This window comes from Spodoptera frugiperda, chromosome 24 (genome assembly GCF_023101765.2).
Source record: "Spodoptera frugiperda isolate SF20-4 chromosome 24, AGI-APGP_CSIRO_Sfru_2.0, whole genome shotgun sequence".
Lineage (NCBI taxonomy): Eukaryota > Metazoa > Arthropoda > Insecta > Lepidoptera > Noctuidae > Spodoptera > Spodoptera frugiperda.
In genome coordinates this window covers 4,675,643-4,695,579 of record NC_064235.1, presented here as the reverse complement: position 1 = coordinate 4,695,579, position 19,937 = coordinate 4,675,643, and the positions used below count along the sequence as shown (strand labels likewise).

Sequence of the window (19,937 nt, the reverse complement as noted above, 5' to 3'; positions counted from 1 at the left end):
CTAGTAGGTATTTCGCGAGTGCTAATGATATTTTGTTGTTTTGTGTGGCGCCAATAGTGATACAAAAAGTCATATTATTCTAATAAAATGAATGTATCAATAAGTAATATGACAATATTGTGTTTGTGTATAGGTATTTAGAAGCCCACCTGCGACTGAGAGCGGCGCAGGTCGCGCGGCAACACGGCGACAACGTTCCCGAGCCACCCCCTTACAAGGTAAACACTTACTTACTTTTACTTACTAATTGTGGGAGAGCCATGCTTCGGCACGAATGGACCGGCTCGACCGGAGTGATACCACGGTCTCACAGAAAACTTACGTGAAACAATGCATGCGTTGTGTTTTGTTGTGTGAGTGAGGTTACCGGAGGCCCGATTCCCCCTTCCCAATCTTCCCAATCCCCGATTCCCCAACATTCCTTAAATTCCTAACCCCCAAAATGCCGGCAACGCAATTGTAACGCCTTTGGTGTTTCTAATGTCCATGGGCGGCGGCGATTGCTTACCATCAGGTGATACGTCTGGTCGTTTACCGGCGTGTTCCACAAAAAATCTTCATCATCATCATCATCATCATCAGCCGAGAGACGTCCACTGCTGAACAAAGGCCTCCCCCTTGGTCCTCCACGTAGAACGACAAGCCGCCACCTGCATCCACTGGCTCCCCGCTACCCTGACGATGTCGTCGGTCCACCTAGTGGGAGGTCTGCCCACGCTGCGTCTTCCGGTCCGCGGTCGCCACTCAGTCACCTTCCTGGCCCAGCGGCCATCAGTCCTCCGAGCGACGTGGCCTGCCCATTGCCACTTCAGCCTGCATATTTTGAGAGCTATGTCTGTAACTCTTGTTCTTTGGCGAATTTCCATATTTCGGATTTTGTCGCGCAAAGATACTCCGAGCATAGCTCTCTCCATCGCGCGCTGGGCGACTCTGAGCCTTTCTAAAAGGCCAGCAGTTAGGGACCATGTCACTAAAAAATCTTACTTACCGTTATTTACTTGTCTGTACGGTTGGTGCGGTAGCTGGGCAACCAGCTGCCGTGCAACGTGTAGCGGGTTCGATTCCCGCACGGAGCAACTCTTTTGTGTGATCCACAAATTGTTGTTTCGGGTCTGGGTGTCATGTGTATGTGAACTTGTATGTTTGTAAACGCACCCACGACATAGTTAGGCAAATTAAATTAAACTAGTGGTCGCCTAGTGGTCGAAATTCGACCATATACGATTTAATTTACAATACCACTTAACATACGTACATAAACTATAAGTGTACCAAATTTTATGCTCCTACGTCCGCGTCCGCGCAATTTTCGTAAAAAGGGGTCCAAAGTTTTTGCATCCCGTATTAATATATAGATATAAATTGTAATTATTATTTCAGGCATCAAAATCATCCCCGGAAGAGATACAAGAGCAGATAGAGTTGCTGCAGAGCGTGGCGTGGTCGCGCTGGCCGGCGGTGGACGAGCTACTCGAGCTGGGCGGCGTCTCGCTGCTGCTACAGGTCGTGGGCTACGCTTACGAATGGAACTTTAACGGCAGGTATATGTTTAACATACATAATAATTCTTTTTTAAACTTGGCGTCTATAACAAGTTTTGGCCGCAATAAGCTTTAATGTGTGTGTCTGTGTGTTATCTTAATGTTCCTATGAGGGTGAGGGTGACATATTAAACCGTCTAATTAATCTAATAAAGATTAAAAAAAGCTTTAAACAGAGAGGAGTGGAAGGAGGGTAGGGAGGCGTTTGCCCTGCAGTGGGACGATCAGGCTTGAAATCTAAATCTAATATATGGTTGTGTTTGCCCTGCTTGTATGTATGTTTGTCCGCGATTATCTCGCGATGGGCTGAACCGATTTTTATGATAATGCGGTTTTCAGAAGTGTTTGTTACACTAAAAGAGCTGTACCCTTAGTAGAAGTTTTTTTTATTGAGTTGGTTTATTCAATCCGGCCAATCAGAGAGCCGAACGCGCTACCGTTACGATTACTTTAAACGTAAAGCAAACTCATACTAAGGGTACAGTTTATAATATACTAGTTACTTCCGCGCGGTTTCACCCGCTCTGCTTGGCTCCTATTGGTCATAGCGTGATGTTTTATAGCCTATAGCCTTCCTCGATAAATGCCCTATTCAATACAAAAGAATTATTCAAATCGGACCAGTAGTTTTGGAGATTGGCGCGTTCAAACAAACAAACAAACTCTTCAGCTTTATAATATTAGTATAGATTAATAGACTCCGAAAAAATTGGCTTTTTTAAATTTATTACATATTTTCACATTATTCTCAGATCGGAAACGGTGCGGTCAGCGTTGGACGTGATCTCAGTGTGCTGCGTGGCGCCCCGGGTCCAACTCCTGTTGACTGAAAAGATTGACATGCGAGACGCGGAGATGACTACCGGAGTCAACATAGTACTAGGTAAGTTGTATTTCTTTTTTATTCTTTTATGAAACACGTAATCGAGCAGCCGTATTACCTGATGGTAAGCAATCGCCGCCGCCCATGGACACTTGAAACACCAAAAGCGTTACAAGTGCGTTGCCGGCCTTTTGGGAGTTAGGAATTTAAGGGTTGTTGTTCGGGAATCGGGGATGGGGAAGATTGGGAAGGGGGGGGGGGAATTGGGCCTCCGGTAACCTCACTCACACAACGAAACACAACGCAAGCAAAAACTTTGGACCGCTTTTTACAAAAATTGCGCGGACGTAGGAGCATAAAATTTGGTACACTTATAGTTTATGTGTAGGAGAAGTGCAGGACGCTAATATTTTTCAAAAATAATGCTTATAAAGTACATTAAATTAATAAATAAAACATTACACACACATGCATAGTATCTGATCGTATTTGACAAAACGTCAAAATCGATAGACATTGCGATGATATTGACGTCTCATATGAATAGAGTTTTATAAAAGAGTTTGTTTGAGTTTGAGTTAAATAAAAATTATCCTTGAACGTATGTTAAGTGGTATTGTAAATTAAATCGTATATGGTTGAATTTCAACCACTAGGCGACCACTAGTATGTATATATTTATTATGTCAGGGATTGGGCGCAAAAAGCTTTAAACAGAGAGGAGTGGAGTAGGGAGGCCTTCTTTTATGGAACACTTGAAACACCAGAGGCGTTACAAGTGCGTTGCTGGCCTTTTGGGGGTTAGGAATTTAAGGGTTGTTGGGGAATCGGGGATTGGGAAGGGGAGAATTGGGCCTCCGGTAACCTCACTCACACAACGCAAGCGTTGTTTCACGTCGGTTTTCTGTGAGGCCATGGTATCACTCCGGTCGAGCCGGCCCATTCGTGCCGAAACATGGCTCTCCCACACTTAAAATATATTACTAGGTGAGCGATATAGGGTTTAGGGATTATCGTTCATCTACATTTATTTAACATAGTTACTTCCGCGCGGTTTCACCCGCTCTGCTCGGCTCCTATTGGTCATAGCGTGATGTTTTATAGCCTATAGCCTTCCTCGATAAATGCACTATCCAACACAAAAAGAATTATTCAATTCGGACCAGTAGTTCCGGAGATTAGCGCGTTCAAACAAACAAACTCTTTAGCTTTATAATATTAGTATAGATATGTTTTTATATAAGAATGTGATTCTGATTCTAACGCAGACGTTTTGGCAGGCGCGGCGGACGGCGAGATAGTTCCCGAGCCGGACGTGCAGAAGGCAGCGCTCAACGTACTCGTCAACTGCGTCTGCGCACCTGTGCACAGAGTGAGTATTGTAATAATACTAGCTGACACTGAAAAAAAAAAAAAAAAAAAATGAGCTACTTCGGCGCGGTTCCACCCGCTCCACTTAGCTCGTATTGGTCATAGCGGGATATTTTATATAGCCTATGGCCTTCCTCGATAAATGGACTATCCAACACAAAAATAATTATTCAATTCGGACCAGTAGTTCCGTAGATTAGCGCGTTCAAACAAACAAACTCTTTAGCTTTATAATATTAGTATAGACTAGCTACTTCCGCGCGGTTTCACCAGCTCTGCTCGGCTCCTATTGGTCATAGCGTGATGTTTTATAGCCTATAACCTTCCTCGATAAATGCGCTATCCAACACAAAAAGAATTATTTAAATCGGACCAGTAGTTCCGGAGATTAGCGCGTTCAACCAAACAAACAAACTCTTCAGCTTTATAATATTAGATAAGTAAATATAAAATATAAATAATTTCGTAAAAAAAATTGAAGTGTTAACAACCCTTATCATTTAGGAGTATGGACAATTGATAGTAGCCGAGTCTCAGACCTACTGAATACGCATATTATATAAAATTTGTTACAAATCGGTAAAGCCGTTTCAGAAGTACGGTAACTAACATTGTGACATGGAAGTATTATATTTTATGGCAGCCACACACGATCCAGTATACTTGCGCAAGTCTGGCCTTGCGCAAGTATATTGTATACTTGTATACTTGCGCAAGTATATTGGATCGTGTGTGGCTGCCATTAGATTGTAACGTCATTCTAGTAGTGGGTATATACTTTTAAGTGATTGCCCTATTACATGGGACTATGTATAACCACTTACTGGCGTTTTACTGGCTATGGACGATGATAGCCCGAGTACTTTTTTCATCCATCGAAGGAGCAGTCATAACTAGGATCATTATGCGTGACAGACATAATAAAATGTTATTTATGGTGCTCCCACACAACGGTTTGTTATATAAAACATATTTTACGAATTAACTACGTATAATCATTTATGAGGATGCTCGACTACTTTCAAGACATACCGGGGCTTATAATCATCCTGTAGCATAATAAAATGGTTATTTATGAATAATATGTTTCCAGGCGGGTACGTCGACGACGCGGTTTTCAATAACCGGCTCGAGCAAGAAGAAGACCGCGCTCAAGTCGTACGAGGACCTCATACAGAAGGTCTGGGAGAGTGTGCGGACTAATAATGGAATTATGGTGAGTCACCATGAATACCGTATGGGGAAACCTCTTAAGACTAAATTTTAATCTCATATTTGCTATCATCTTGGCTGACGATATACGAAAAATTTGCGTAATAGGCCCAGTAAGTAAGCCAAAAAGTGTTACAAGTGCGTTGTTGTGTGCATTTATAGTGTTCGAAAAATTTCTTAGTTGTAGCACAGAGTCTGGAATTACGTACCGTAATGTGCACCTCTGCCTACCCCTTCGCGGATAAAAGGCGTGACGTTGCAACGTTGCATACTTTTTAAATATTTAATTATATGTACAATAGGCTCAACACCTATTACATGGGACTTACAATATAAATTGTGATAAATTAAAATTTTAAAAAACCCACGACATAAAAACTTAATTTACCTTTAAAAAGTAAAAAATAATAAAAGAAACTTAATCTTAAAGTACCTAAGATTGTACTAATAATTCTAAAAAATAATACGTCTCGTTGTTATTTGTTCATAAGTATCACATGCTTGGTATTAAAGTAAATTGATGTTTAAGTACTTAACTATAACACAGAAAATAGAAATATAGCGGCGCGGGCAGTGCAGTCCGTATTCATGCGGTCCCCCAACGAGACGTATTTTTTTTTTACGAATTATTAGTACATTCTTAGGTACTTTAAGATTAAGTTTCTTTTATTATTTTTTACTTTTTAAAGGTAAATTAAGTTTTTATGTCGGCCTTGAGCAAGCGTTTTAATTTAATTTTTTATTTTATACCCCTTATAGGTAGATTAGGTTAAGTTAGGCTTTCACATCACATATACAATAATTTCGATTCTTGTAAGGTAAAGATTACATCTAAAAAGCCCTTCGCTTTTCACACTTATTAAGGTTACTAGCATTTGTTTCCGTAGGCTCCAGATTACATTGGTGGCAAGATTTTTTGTTTATAATAAGTTAAATTAAAAATTTTATAATTTGTTATTCAATTTTAAATTTTACATTTATTTTTTATTTAAATATTATTTTTGTTACTACGAAAAAATAATATCTTTCATATCTTCTTTCAGTGCGGTTAATATTATACCCTCCCAGTATATGTGCAGTCCTTCGGCTAAGCTCCCCACTTTCACCGTAACTTTAAAACGGCTAATCGATGGAACACTGCACATAAGTCCCCTTTCATACGATAAAAACTAAATTGAAATCACTGCATCCGTTCGGGGGCTATGGTGCCACAGACAGACAGACAGCACGTCAAACTTATAACACGCCTTTTTTTTTGTGCGTCGGAAAAAGTAGGTGTATCTGGCATAATGAGCATAATGTGCACCTCTTCACCCCTCGGGGATTAAAGGCGTGACGCATAGGCGTAGCCAGGTTTTAGTTTCTAAAGAGTCTTAAATGTGCGACCAAAAAAAAACCTTCCTTCACTCTAAAACAATGTTAAACAGATTCATACATTTGAGCGGGGATATGTACTATACCTAGAAAAATAACGCTCTGGTCTAGCTACGCATATTTCGGGGCCTCCCTGGCTACGCCTATGGCGTGACGATATGTATGTATGTATGTTATTAGGTATATGCAGAATTTAACATTACTATATGTATGTCCGGCAGGTGCTGCTGTCTCTAATGATGGTGAAGTCCCCGATAACGGACGCGGACCGTCTGCGCGGGCTGGCGTGCCGCGCGCTGGCCGGGCTGGCGCGCTGCCCCACCGTCCGGCAGATCATCTCCAAGCTGCCGCTCTTCACCACCTCGCAGATACAAGGTACAAGATGGACGTGGTGTATTCAAAGGCGTGTTGCTTTCAATAAGTCTGATTTATTATTGCCTAATGTTCCATAAGTGTGGGAGAGCCATGCTTGGCACGAATGGGCCGGCTCGCCGAAGTAATACCACTGGCCTCACAGAAAACCGACGTGAAACAACGCTTGCGTTGTGTTTCGTTGTGTGAGTGCAGGTTACCGGAGGCCCAATTCCCCCTTCCCAATCTTCCCCAGGCCCGATAAAACAACACCCTTAATTTCCTAACTCCCAAAAAGCCGGTAACGCACTTGTAAAGCCTCTAATGTTTCAAGTGTCCATGGGCGGACGGCGATTACTTACCATCAGGTAAACGTCTGCTCGATTACCGGCATATTGCCATAAAAAAAAAAATAATACAACCATAACACTAAAGTACTTAAAACTATTCGCTGATTAAGCGCAACGGTACCTTATTGTTGCTCAATCAACCTTGAGTTACAAAATATGTTCTTATGTCCTTACAAAACGCTGTAACGTCTCGGTCTTGATAAACGTAAATTAAACTTGTACTAGGGCCTCATGAATAATCCTTTTTTTTTGTAACACGCCAGTAATAATCCCAGTATGATATTAATCCTTTTTTTTGTAACACGCCAGTAAACTAGCTGACGTATCACCTGATGGTAAGCAGTCGCCGCCGCCTATGGACATATACACTTAAATACACCAGAGGCGTTACAAGTGCGTTGCCGGCTTTTTGGGAGTTAGGAATTTAAGGGTTGTTGTTCGGGTCGGGGATGGGAAGATTGGGAAGGGGGAATTAGGGCCTCCGGTAACCTCACACAACGAAACAACGCAAGCGTTGTTTCACGTCGGTTTTCTGCTAAGGCCGTGGTATCACTCCGTCGAGCCGGCCCATTCGTGCCGAAGCATGGCTCTCTCACATTTATTAGTTGAAGTAATCGAAACAATGTAACGAATTGTATTGTGAATCTGATTGAAAAAGGAGTAACCTATGCCGAGTTTCTTGCTCGTTCTCTCTAGGAATATACACCTTGGTGTCGAGCAAATAGAGTCACTAGAGGACAGATCGACAGACAGACGTTAGGCCGCATATTACTTATATTTGCTTTGACGTTCAAAAGTGCCTTCCTGGTCTATTTCGAAATAAATGATTTTGACTTTATAATTCTCACGTAAAATTGTATTTATTGATGTTTTCCTTTGTTCCAGTGTTGATGCGCGACCCGATCCTGCAGGAGAAGCGACAAGAGCACGTGATGTTCCAGAAATACGCGCTCGAGCTACTCGAGCGGGTCTCGGGCAAGAGCAAGCACATGGGCGCCGAGTTCGAGACCTCGCTCGCTAATATACACCGGGTATGTCATGGGACATGTTCTATTCCTAACTAACTCGAGCGGGTCTCGGGCAAGAGCAAGCACATGGGCGCCGAGTTCGAGACCTCGCTCGCTAATATACACCGGGTATGTCATGGGACATGTTCTATTCCTAACTAACTCGAGCGGGTCTCGGGCAAGAGCAAGCACATGGGCGCCGAGTTCGAGACCTCGCTCGCTAATATACACCGGGTATGTCATACAGGACATGTTCTATTCCTAACTAACTCGAGCGGGTCTCGGGCAAGAGCAAGCACATGGGCGCCGAGTTCGAGACCTCGCTCGCTAATATACACCGGGTATGTCATGTAGCACATGTTCTATTCCTAACTAACTTAATAGCAGCTCAAGAGCGCATAGGACCCATTTAGTATTTTAGTTTCAAGTAATATTTCCGTGGTATGCTTGGCGACTGGGCTTCTTCCAGTAACTGTGGAGTCTCTTTTGTAGCAAGGCTTAAGTCCGATTCTGTCTCGCTGCATAATATTCACCGAGGTATGTGGAAACTATCGTTTTCTTTTTCTTCTCCTCTAATAACATCTTCAGCGGGTTTCGTTGCGGGATCCAAGACAGTCATTCAGCCCTGGGACGCGCGGACTTCAGTGTTCCGGTGTTTTCATGTTAATGTATCTACCGTAGATCCTGTCTTACAGGACATGTTGCAGTGGTATGGGAGGTTCTAGCGGGTTTGTCCCAAAAAAAAGCCATCTTTGACTAAAGGAGGGTGCAAATCCTGGTCCCCCTTTCCAATACTATGTGTGTTACATCATTGTATAGGTAATTTTGACTGAATAAAAGTTACTATGACGCCAAGTTCCAAATCATATTGCGTTCAGAGGTATTGTTTTATTAAACATGATAGGGTAGCCAAGTAATGTTATTTTTATGTCATAATTGCATTTGTGCTTTGTACACGTAGTGTAGATTCCTAAACTATAACTCTAGCGGTTATCAACTGTGTGAACTGTGTCAAGCCTTAGGCGGGACCAGATTTACAGACTCAATACGATTTGTTTATACCGTGTATTAAGTATGTTTGTCCGCGATTATCTCACGATCGACTCAACCGATTGTGATCCAGTTTTCAGTAAAAAAGTAAGCTTTTTTTCTCTTATCGCAGGCGAACGTAGTAGCGCAGACGCGCATCAACTACAACGAGCGTCAACTACTGCAGCTGGTGGCGGCGCACCTGCTGGAGCGCGGGCTGGCGGCCAGCGCCGCCACGCTGCAGCGCGAGGCGCGCCTGCCCGCCCCCACCGCGCCCGCGCCCCCGCCGCCGCCGCCGCCCCCCGTCTACACGCCCTCTACCCCCACCAGGGTGGGTTCATACTCTTTTTAAAGGAGGATAGAAAACCCTGACCAATGTTCAAATGTGTGTTACATCATGATATCAATTATTTAGGACTAAGAATAAGACTAGTACGGAAAAATGACCATGTCAAAATCTTTTCTTATTTCATATTACATTCGGATGGTAAACGCATTTTAAATGTCATATAAATAACAAGCAAGGGATGTCAAGTTCGATTCCCTAGTCGGGCAATGTAATACTGAACTTATTTTCGGGTTCATAAGCAAGTTCCGCCAATCGCACAGGGATTGATTGAGGGAGTCCGCGCTCCGCGTAACTTTTAGTTAATTAAGTAATTTTCTTCAAAAAATGTAACAAACATCTATGGAAGTTATCAGCCAGATTTATAGCAAAGTCTAGCATCGTGCCTTTGGTTATATGGCAATAGGCTTTAACCTATTACAAAAAAGCATATTTCACAGTTGCATTACGTGTATTAATGTGTACCGATATGCCTACGATTCGGAAATAAAAAAGGCGTGACGATTTATAAAAATATGTCATAATATTATTTATTTGTTTCCATTCTCGTCCAGCCCCGGCTGTCGGTGTCCCGCGCCAACAGCAGTGGCTCGCTGCACCGCGACAGCGTGGACCTCAACTCCTCGCATACCATGCATGTGGACGACGCCAGCCCGCTGCCGCCCGTCATCAAGCTCAGGTGAGCATCATCATCATCATCATATCAGACTCATACATAATCGTTTCCTTGATAATTATCAAGGAGACGATTTGAGGTTATTCACTTTACAACGGTTACTCTACACGCGCGTGCTGATGTACCCTGATACGCTTAGAGCCTGTCCACATCTCCACGTCACGACGTCGTCAAAAGGCGTCGCCCAACTGCCGGCATGGCACGGTACGGCATCTGCAGCAGCCGGGTATCCCGTGGCGCGCCGTGACATCCCGCGGCGTGCCGTGGCATCCTGCGTCATGCCGCGCGGTATCGTGGTATCAAAATAAAGTAACATGAATTCATTGAAATAAGGTTCAAAATAACTTAATTTGTATTAAAATCTTTGGCCGTGCCATGCCGTGCCGCGCCGGCACTGGGCGCCGGCCCTAACGTGGCACGTTACCGCACCGTTCCACATTGACGATTCGTGACGAGATGTGGACACGCCCTTAGACCTTTTAAACTGTGAGCCTTACGAGCATAGATTTTATGCAAACGGAGTAATAAGCCCGATGACGAAAGAACTGCGCTTGAGGGAGACCGTAGCGTGTCCGTGTCGGCGCCGTGTCGTTGCGGCGCCCTGCGACTGCAGCGTGGCCGGGCGTGCACGGAGGTCCCGGTGACCAACAATTATGAGATCTGAGGGCTTCTACACGCTTTGCTTAGAACAACATCTAACAATCTGAATTACACACACTTAAAGAAAGAAAAATAGTTTATTTGCACTGATTACAAAAATAATAAACATATATAATTGATAAAATAAAAATAAAAGTATATACGGCGCAAAAAGACTTGTAATTATAAAATGCATGACACTTGAAACATCAGAGGCGTTACAAGTGCGTTGCCGGCCTTTTAGGGGTTAGGGATTTAAGTGTTATTAGGGAATAGGAGGTTGGGAAGATTAGGTAATTGGGGCTCCGGTAACCTCACTCACACAACGCAAGCGTTGTTTCACGTCGGTTTTCTGCTCGGCCGTGGTATCACTCCGGTCGAGCTGGCCCATTCGTGCCGAAGCATGGCTCTCCCACACTTATTACAAGTATTTCGTCCTATGACGTTGGTTCGTTTACAAACATACGATTTCACAGACCAAGTTAGACTAGAATAGAATAGAATAGAATAGGCTAGTTTCTCACTAGTCGAATTCAATATTCAAAAAGTCAAAGCATTTATTTCAATTAATCCTAAATAAGGCACTTTTGAAACGTCAAATTGAATTGTCCGTCAGTCTGTCTGTCAGTGAAGCTAGGCGCTCGTTCCAAAGTGTAGCTTCGAATGGAGAAGAACGAGCAAGAAACTCCATCGTTACTCTTTTAAAAAAGAAGTTTTTTACAATTTGTCTGATACACTATTTATCTATTGTATATATATGTAGGAACAATGTAACTACAATACGTCAAAACTAACGGGACAATAAAACCAATTTGTAAAGAAAATAAAATAGCGGGTTATTTCAAACATAGTGCCCACATATGTACACTTACAATTTTGAAATAATGCTTCTATACAAATAATAATAATATATAATTTAATCTTTCACATAAAAAAAAATATCTGCTTGATGCCACAGGATCCCTAGACTGCATTGGAATAAATTAATACTTTAACACCCGTATTCACAAACGATACTTTCCTCAGTGAAGTAGCAACGCTCTACGAAGTAAGGCATTTCTCACTGCGTAACATCTGGCAAGCCTTTCAATTCATAAACGATACTTAAGCGATCCTTGTCTAAGCAAACCCGTAGCGTTGAATAGAGCTCTGTGATTGGTTCTCGTATGTTGCGTATTTCACGTCGCTGCTTGACGTTCATATCAGTTGTCATACAACTTACGTCAAAACATAAACAGTTACCGGTAACCAAGAACAATTTTGAGTTGTCATACAACAACGTCAAAATATAAATAGTTACCGGTATCCAAGAACAATTTTGAGCCTGTCATACAACAACGTCAAAACATAAACAGTTACCGGTATCCAAGAACAATTTTGTTAATATTTGTGTTGGTTTTATATTCACAAATATGGATACAATAACAGAATCGGGATCCCTAAACACAACTGTCTGTCTGTCCGAAAAATACTTATATTTCTCTAACAAGAAATAAACCTTGTGACATCTATTGCCATTGACAATGGCTATGCGTTGCTTAAAACAGCTGGCAGGCTACTTTAGCTGTGCGTTCATTTTGAAGGACGCATAGTACCAGCTGTCACTCAAGTATTGTTTATGAATTAGATTTAGGGCCCTGTGCGCTCGCGCGCACTAAGAACCGCATAGTATCGTTTGTGAATACGGGTGTAAGTTAACGTGTAACTAGTGATCGTATTTGAGCATTGTCTAGTGTGAGCGAGTGTCCAGTGGAGCCGGACCAACATGCTGCCACGCATTTTTTTTATTTTATTATAGAAAAGATATTTTCTATGAATTTTGTATGAAATAGTGCGTTATGACGATATTTACGTCAAATAGCAGATTTATTTCTAGTAAATTAGCTAGAGAATCTATGAATGAAAGTGTGATTAGTTTAGAATATTTTATTGTATTGTAAAGTCGAAATAATTTCACTGACTCTGTAGGAAACTAGTGCAATTCCTATTACTCTCTACTCATAGCCATTCTTTCGCACGGTTAAATCGCCAACTGTCAGCTCCTATAGGTCATTAGCGTGATGTTTCATCACGCTACGCATTCCTTTAGCCTTCCTCAATAAACGGACTATCCAACACAAAAACAATTATTAAAATCGGACCAGTAGTTCCGGATATTAGCGTGTTCAAACAAACCAACAAATTAAAAAAGCTGCTCAGCTTTACACATTATTATAGTATAGATTACGATGATTCCCCATCTCACTTGAAACTAGTCGAGCATCCCCCGTATAATTTTATATGTTGCATGACGCTATGTTTATAATAAAATCGTGTATTTAGATTAAGTTAAAACAATTGATATGTTTTTTTTCTATACAAGCGATCCTCCCTGGCTTCGTACGGATGTCAATTTAGTTGTCAAAAGGTATTTTTAAATATAATAATAATATAAGCACTGCGATTATACAAGCGAGTTCGATTCCCGCACGGAACACTTTTATTTAGATATTATTTGAAGTGTGGGAGAGCCATGCTTCGGCACGAATGGGCCGGCTCGACCGGAGTGATACCACGGCCTCACCGAAAACCGGCGTGAAACAACGCTTGCGTTGTGTGAGTGAGGTTACCGGAGGCCCAATTCCCCCTTCCCAATCTTCTCGATTCCCCAACAACCCTTAAATTCCTAACCCCCAAAAGGCCGGCAACGCACTTGTAACGCCTCTGGTGTTTCAAGTGTCCATGGGCGGCGGCGATTGCTTACCATCAGGTGATACGTCTGCTCGTTTACCGTGTTCCATAAAAAAATATTTTTTAGGGTCTAGGTGGTATGTGTATATGAAATTGTACGTTTGTAAACCCACCCATGATACAGAAGAAAAATTTAGTGAAGTGTATTAAAATAAAAAAGAAAAGAATTGGATCTTAGTACTAGCCATTCCAGCCAATACCGAACTGCGGACTACATAGCGGGTTTACCGGGGCTCCGGACTACTGGGTTCGAAAAGCTTCTTCAGCCAACCGAGCAATCCGTTATTACAAAATATTTATTCAATTGTAACCAGTAGTTTTAGAGATTAGCTCTTGAGCTTTAAAATATACTAGCTTCTGCCCGCGACATGTTGTAATAAGTATATGAGATAACTAGCTACTTCTGCGCGGTTTCACCCGCTCTGCTTGGCTCCTATTGGTCATAGCGTGATGTTTGATAGCCTATAGCCTTCCTCGATAAATGCACTATCCAACGCAAAAAGAATTATTCAAATCGGACCAGTAGTTCTGGAGATTAGCGCGTTCAAACAAACAAAGAAACAAACAAACTCTTCAGCTTTATAATATTAGTATAGATAAGAATATAAGATAATTATTTGTTATTTTGTTACAGAAAAGTACAAAATCCGCCTTTGAACACAGTGTCGACCCCCACGTCTGAGCACAAGCGGTCCCTGCAGAAGCAGCTGAGCGTCCCCCCAGGGGAGCCGGCCCCCAGCCAGCACCGCGTCACTTTACACACCATCATCACGGAATACCTCTATAACCAACATTCGCTTTGCAAGAATCCCGTCGCTACGTGTCCACAATTCAATTTGTTTGAGTGAGTATTATGAACGCACTATGCGGATAGCCGGAATGCTGAACCGTCCGGTTAGCCGCAGGACGCGGTTGCAACTGCGGTTAACCGGGCGGCGGCTAGCCGCAACCGCAACCGGAAAGTGCGGATAGGATAACGTTGCGGTTTCATCGAACCATTTCGAAGATGGACGCTGAAGAAGTCGCAGCTATTTATTATATTTACTTGCGCTATATAAAGAAAAAGAAACAAAGAAAAAGGTACTGGGTTCATCCAGTACGTGCTCCATCGTAGGCCGCATCATCACTTGCCATCAGGTGAGATAGCGGCCAAACGTCGACCCATTAAATGTAAAAAAAAATCCTTATTTCAATTATAAACTTTGCTGTATCGAAATTCATTGCGTCCGTTTTTAGCGCGTGTATAGCAACCGTCCGTATGATCATCAGTCGGGCCGCAGTGCTGCAAACGACCGCAACGGTTGAGCGGCAGCCGCATGACAGTCCGTATAAATACTAATTTTTCATACATTTTTTTGACTACGGTTAACCGGACGATTGTCCGCATTCCGGCTATCCGCATAGTGCGTACATACCCTAATACCAACTAAAGGTGCGTCCACAGACCTGCATCGTATGTATTGATCGCATTCCATATGACGTCATCAGTACGCATCGCATGTAGGCATTGCCGATGATGCGGTCCGTACGATGCGGATCAGTGGACGCAGTTGTATGAGTTTCTATACAAGACAAACTAAAATCTGTTGCATGCGATGCCAAAAATCCGAGTGAAACTGGCATCGGGAATCCAATTGCTAATACTTGCGTCGGCAATCCGAACACTGTCGATACAGTGGACGCAGAGTGAATAACTAATCCGTTTGATGCGATTCGTCCGATGCGTGCGATGCAGGCCTGTGGACGCTTACCTTTATAGGCTGTTGATGATGTGATGTACGTGTATGTTTTTTTTATGTTAAATAACGTTTGGCCGCTATCTCGCCTGATGGTAAGTGATGTTGCGGCCTACGATGGAGCACGTCTGCCCATAAGCAACCTATTCACTCGGGCTTTGAAGACATCCAGGTTATACCCATCAGGAAACACAGACTCCGGCAAGGAGTTCCACTCCCTAGCAGCTTCTTGGGGATAGTTTGAAATCGCCAACCTGCATTGAGCAAGCGTGGTGATTAATGCACAAACGTTCTCAGTGTGAGAAGGTTTTGGCCATGTGGCCATTTATAGGTTGTTGATGATGTGATGTATGTATGACACAAAATTTGTAGTATATGTATACCAATGTGTGCGTAATAGACGAACGTTTTTATGCACATTACTATGGGATACCCACACAGGTATATTGTGTAGCAAAGTTAAGTGTGGGAGAGCCATGCTTCGGCAGGAATGGGCCGGCTCGACCGGAGTGATACCACGGCCTCACAGACAACCGACGTGAAACAACGCTTGCGTTGTGTTTCATTGTGTGAGTGAGGTTACCGGAGGCCCAATTCCCCCGTTCCCAATCTTCCCAATCCCCGATTCCCGAACAACAACCCTTAAATTCCTAACTCCCAAAAAGTCAGCAACGCACTTGTAACGCCTCTGGTGTTTCAAGTGTCTATGGGCGGCGGCGATTGCTTACCGTCAGGTAATACGTACGCTCGATTACCGGCATGTTTCATAAAAAAAAAGCGATTGTTGTGTCGATGTGTTGGTGTATACTAGTTAGCGTTGCAATTTGTACGTGTATGTAACATTGTACTCTGTTACAGACCCCACAAATGCCCGGAGCCCCGCGGCGGCGGCGGCCTACTAGGCGGTGGAGCGGAGCACTCGCTGCTAGCCCGCGTGGCTCGCCGCGAGCTCGGGCTGGGCGGGGCGCGCCGCGCGCACGCCCGCCTCGTGCACGCGCACTTCGCGCCCGTGCGGACGTTACGCCTTCAAGATGACGACGCGTATTTCACGCATACGCTGTTCCATGTATGTACAAGACTACAATACCTAAAATTTTTTTTAAGGGGCCATCCATAAATTACGTCACTAATTTCATGATTTTTGACCCCCTCACCCTTCCTTGTCACAATTAGTCACATTTGTGAGACCCCCCCCTCTCTATTATGAAGTCACATTTTATAATTTAACATCTAGATTTTTTGATAATAGTTCCAAGTTTGTGTTTTAACAGTTAGATTATAATAATTGAAACGTGACGTCATGAAATTTAAGACTCCTCCCGCCCCTTTGTTACATAAAGAAACACTTAGTCGACATCCCCCCTTAATGCGTGACGTAATTAATGGATGGCCCCTAACAACTATCGTGAGACATACTAAATTAACTATAAATCACGAGAAAAGTTCTACTAGTTTCGAGTCACAGAGGGACTCTTTATCATGAGCAGCGTGCGCAGACGCGGCGACGTCACGTAGCGTACTAATAGACCTTTTCTCCATTAATTTACGTGATTAAACTGTAATTTTTAGGTAATACCTACCTACGTATATTTTTGTTTAAAGTACTGTAATTCCTTTAGAAATGTATATAAAAAAGTACATAATATGTTTGCGTTGCAGCCGACGCAACAACAGCTGTTGGCGGCGACGTCGTCGGGCGACATCCGGGTGTTCAACCTCTTCAGCGGGATCGAGGAGAACTCATACCAAGTTCACGAGTCTTACATATACCATATGCAGGTAACACATCTATACTAATATTATAAAGCTGAAGAGTTTGTTTGTTTGATTGTTTGTTTGTTTGTTTGAACGCGCTAATCTCCGGAACTACTGGTCCGATTTGAATAATTCTTTTTGTGTTGAATAGTCCATTTATCGAGGAAGGCTATAGGCTATAAAACATTACGCTATGACCAATAGAAGCCGGGCAGAGCGGGTGAAACCGCGCGGAAGTAGCTAGTACATAATATGCTGCAGACTAACTACCTACTTTACTGGGGCTCCAGTCCGAAAAGCAGGGGATCTACTCTACTCTAATTTAACGAAACTAACGCCCAAATACAGAATCGATACTCAATTTTAAGTTGTACTTAAATATCGTGCTATCTCTGTCATTTTATAAAGAATTGATAGAGACAGAACTAGTTTTGAGAGCGTCTTAAAATTGAATAGCGTTTGAGTATTCGGACATAAGTTTCGTCCGAAACTTCGCCGATTGCATACTACAATTCCATTTATTGCGAACTTTTGGGAACAAAATAAACGAATGAAATGAAGATAAATAAATAGGTTTTGATTTGAAATTAAAAATAAAACGTTATTTTAAGTAATTTCATTAGTAAATCAATAAAATCTACGGCCGAAGATTAAACGAAACTTCGCATTCGAAAACCGGAGTAGACCTACAGCAGTAGGAACGGGGTGGTTTCTAGTCCGTAAGGGCCGGCTCGACCGGAGTGATACCACGGCCGAGCAGAAAACCGACGTGAAACAACGCTTCGTTGTGTGAGAGAGGGTACTGGAAAATTAAGTTATTGGATGATTTTACCCAGTCTTCCCAATCCCCGATTCCCCAACAACCATTAAATTCCTAACACCCAAAAGCTCTAACCAGAAAGACCGGCAACGCATTTGTAACGCCTGACGTGTTTCAAGTGTCCATAGGCGGCGGATATTGCTTACCATCAGGTGATCCGTCTGCTCGTTTACCGGGTTATTCCATAGAAAAAAAACTGCTATAGTCTATTTATTTTCTGATGAGTAATTGTAACATTTCGGTCTGGGTATATACGTAGGACTGAAATATGTAATATATATGAATACGTGACCCAAAACACTTTAGACCCCTTTTTACGAAAATTGCGCGGAAAGTAGGAGCATAAAATTTGGTACACTTATAGTTTTGTGTAGGCGAAGTGCAGAACGCTAATATTTTTCAAAAATAATGCTAAACTACATTAAATCAATGAAATAAAACATTATTGTACACACTAACCATGCATAGTATCTAGATCGTATTCTGACAATTGGAACGTCAAAATCAACATGACATTGCGATGATATTCAAACACGTCTCATATGTCATAGAGTTTTCCTGTTCATGAGCGCCGGAATAATTAATTTGAATTTTCCCAATAATAATCTACACAACAATAGCAATTCGTTAAATAAAAATTATCCTTGAACGTATGTTAAGTGGTATTGTAAATTAGGTCGTAATGGTCTTATTTCGACCACTAGGCGACCACTATTAAATAAAAAATATGAATACGTTATAAATAAAATTTTTTTTTCATCTTTCAGATTTCAATTAGACAATGAAGAGTACGTTGAGTTCTCGAAGATGTCGGACGAGCGTATAATCGGCACCAAGGGCGAGACGGCGACGATATTCGACACGCGCACGGGCCGCGAGCTGATGACGCTCACCCCGGCCATCAGTAACCAGTACGCCAAGAACAGGGCCACCTTCAATCCGACTGATGAACTAGTGCTTTCAGGTGTGTATTGGTCATTTTGGAATGATTTGAAAGCTGATGGTAAGCTATCGTCGCCGCCCATGAACACTTGAAACACCAGAGGCGTTACAAGTGCGTTGCTGGCCTACGTGGTGATTAGAAATTTAAGGGTTCTTGTGAAATCGGGGATTGGGAAGATTGGGATAGGGGGAAGGGGGTAAATATTGTCCTCTTCTGGTAACTTCACTCATTTCAACGAAACACAACGCAAGCGTTGTTTCACGTCGGTTTTCGGTGAGGCCGTGGTATCACTCCGGTCGAGCCGGCCCATTGCTTGCTGAAGCATGGCTCTCCCACACTTAAGTAATCTGTGACCTATCATGGTGGCCCGGAGGTTTAAGACGCTCGCTACTCATGCATGAGGGTGCGGGTTCGAAACCTTAGTAAATAGATACTTTTTAAGTCTTCGGCCACATCTTTGCTTTGCCGTCCTGACAGTAAGCGGTTTCTCTACACAAAGTTTCAGCTGAAAATATGTTTAAAAAAAGGAATTGGTACCAAACACTTGGTGTCGCATGGTTCTTGATTTTATAAATCATACAAACGTGTCACAACACTACAGGGGTCACTCGCTAATTACGAAACATTTCTTTTGTAAATCTGATCGCCTAGTACCTGTCTACCTAATTTTAATTCGCATGAAAAATAAAAACCCTTCCCGTATCGTTTGTTATGTTGTCTAGAAACCGTGAACTTGATATGTATACGATATGATATGTAACAAAAAGGGGTTCTTTTTGTTACACCGTGTATATTTAAAAAAACGCATCAAAATCCGGTGCGTACGGTAAAATGGAGTGAATAGAAACTCAGGGGTGAATAGAAAAAACACTATTAGGATTATTAGTTTGTTTTCATGTTTTTGGTTTTAATAGAGCATTTTTGGTTTTAATAATGAATTAATAAAAAATATTAAAATGGTGTAAACAGTTCTAAATTACGTGAAAACACAATAAAATGTTGTTCCTATTCACCCCTGATTTGTTTCTATTCACCCCGTTTTACGGTAGTTTTTAATATTTAAGCATACATAGGGATATAAACTTGTTTTATACTATGTAGTGTATGTTTGTTTGCAGACGGTGTGCTCTGGGACGTGAACACCGGCAAGGAGATACACAAGTTCGACAAATTGAATCAAACACATAGCGGCGTCTTCCATCCGAACGGACTAGAGGTATAAACGCGAACGTTT

The 19,937-nt window shown here is 42.3% G+C and overlaps 1 protein-coding gene and 1 long non-coding RNA gene across 2 annotated transcripts in view; one reads left to right on the top strand and one right to left on the bottom strand.

Annotated features, from left to right (window-relative positions):
• Nucleotides 1-19,937, top strand: part of LOC118278579 (protein mahjong) — a 45,822-nt gene that overhangs the window by 16,539 nt on the left and 9,346 nt on the right. The window contains exons 14-27 of the mRNA XM_050703831.1: nt 134-218; nt 1,381-1,541; nt 2,294-2,424; nt 3,633-3,736; nt 4,829-4,951; nt 6,543-6,696; nt 7,908-8,053; nt 9,192-9,389; nt 9,959-10,083; nt 14,084-14,293; nt 16,044-16,251; nt 16,845-16,964; nt 18,421-18,724; nt 19,822-19,919. Coding sequence (XP_050559788.1) covers nt 134-218; nt 1,381-1,541; nt 2,294-2,424; nt 3,633-3,736; nt 4,829-4,951; nt 6,543-6,696; nt 7,908-8,053; nt 9,192-9,389; nt 9,959-10,083; nt 14,084-14,293; nt 16,044-16,251; nt 16,845-16,964; nt 18,421-18,724; nt 19,822-19,919 — 2,167 coding nt within the window. The remainder of the gene's footprint in view (nt 1-133; nt 219-1,380; nt 1,542-2,293; nt 2,425-3,632; nt 3,737-4,828; nt 4,952-6,542; nt 6,697-7,907; nt 8,054-9,191; nt 9,390-9,958; nt 10,084-14,083; nt 14,294-16,043; nt 16,252-16,844; nt 16,965-18,420; nt 18,725-19,821; nt 19,920-19,937) is intronic.
• LOC126912285 (uncharacterized) overlaps nt 1-19,937 on the bottom strand; it is a 129,568-nt gene that overhangs the window by 104,928 nt on the left and 4,703 nt on the right. The window lies entirely within an intron of this gene.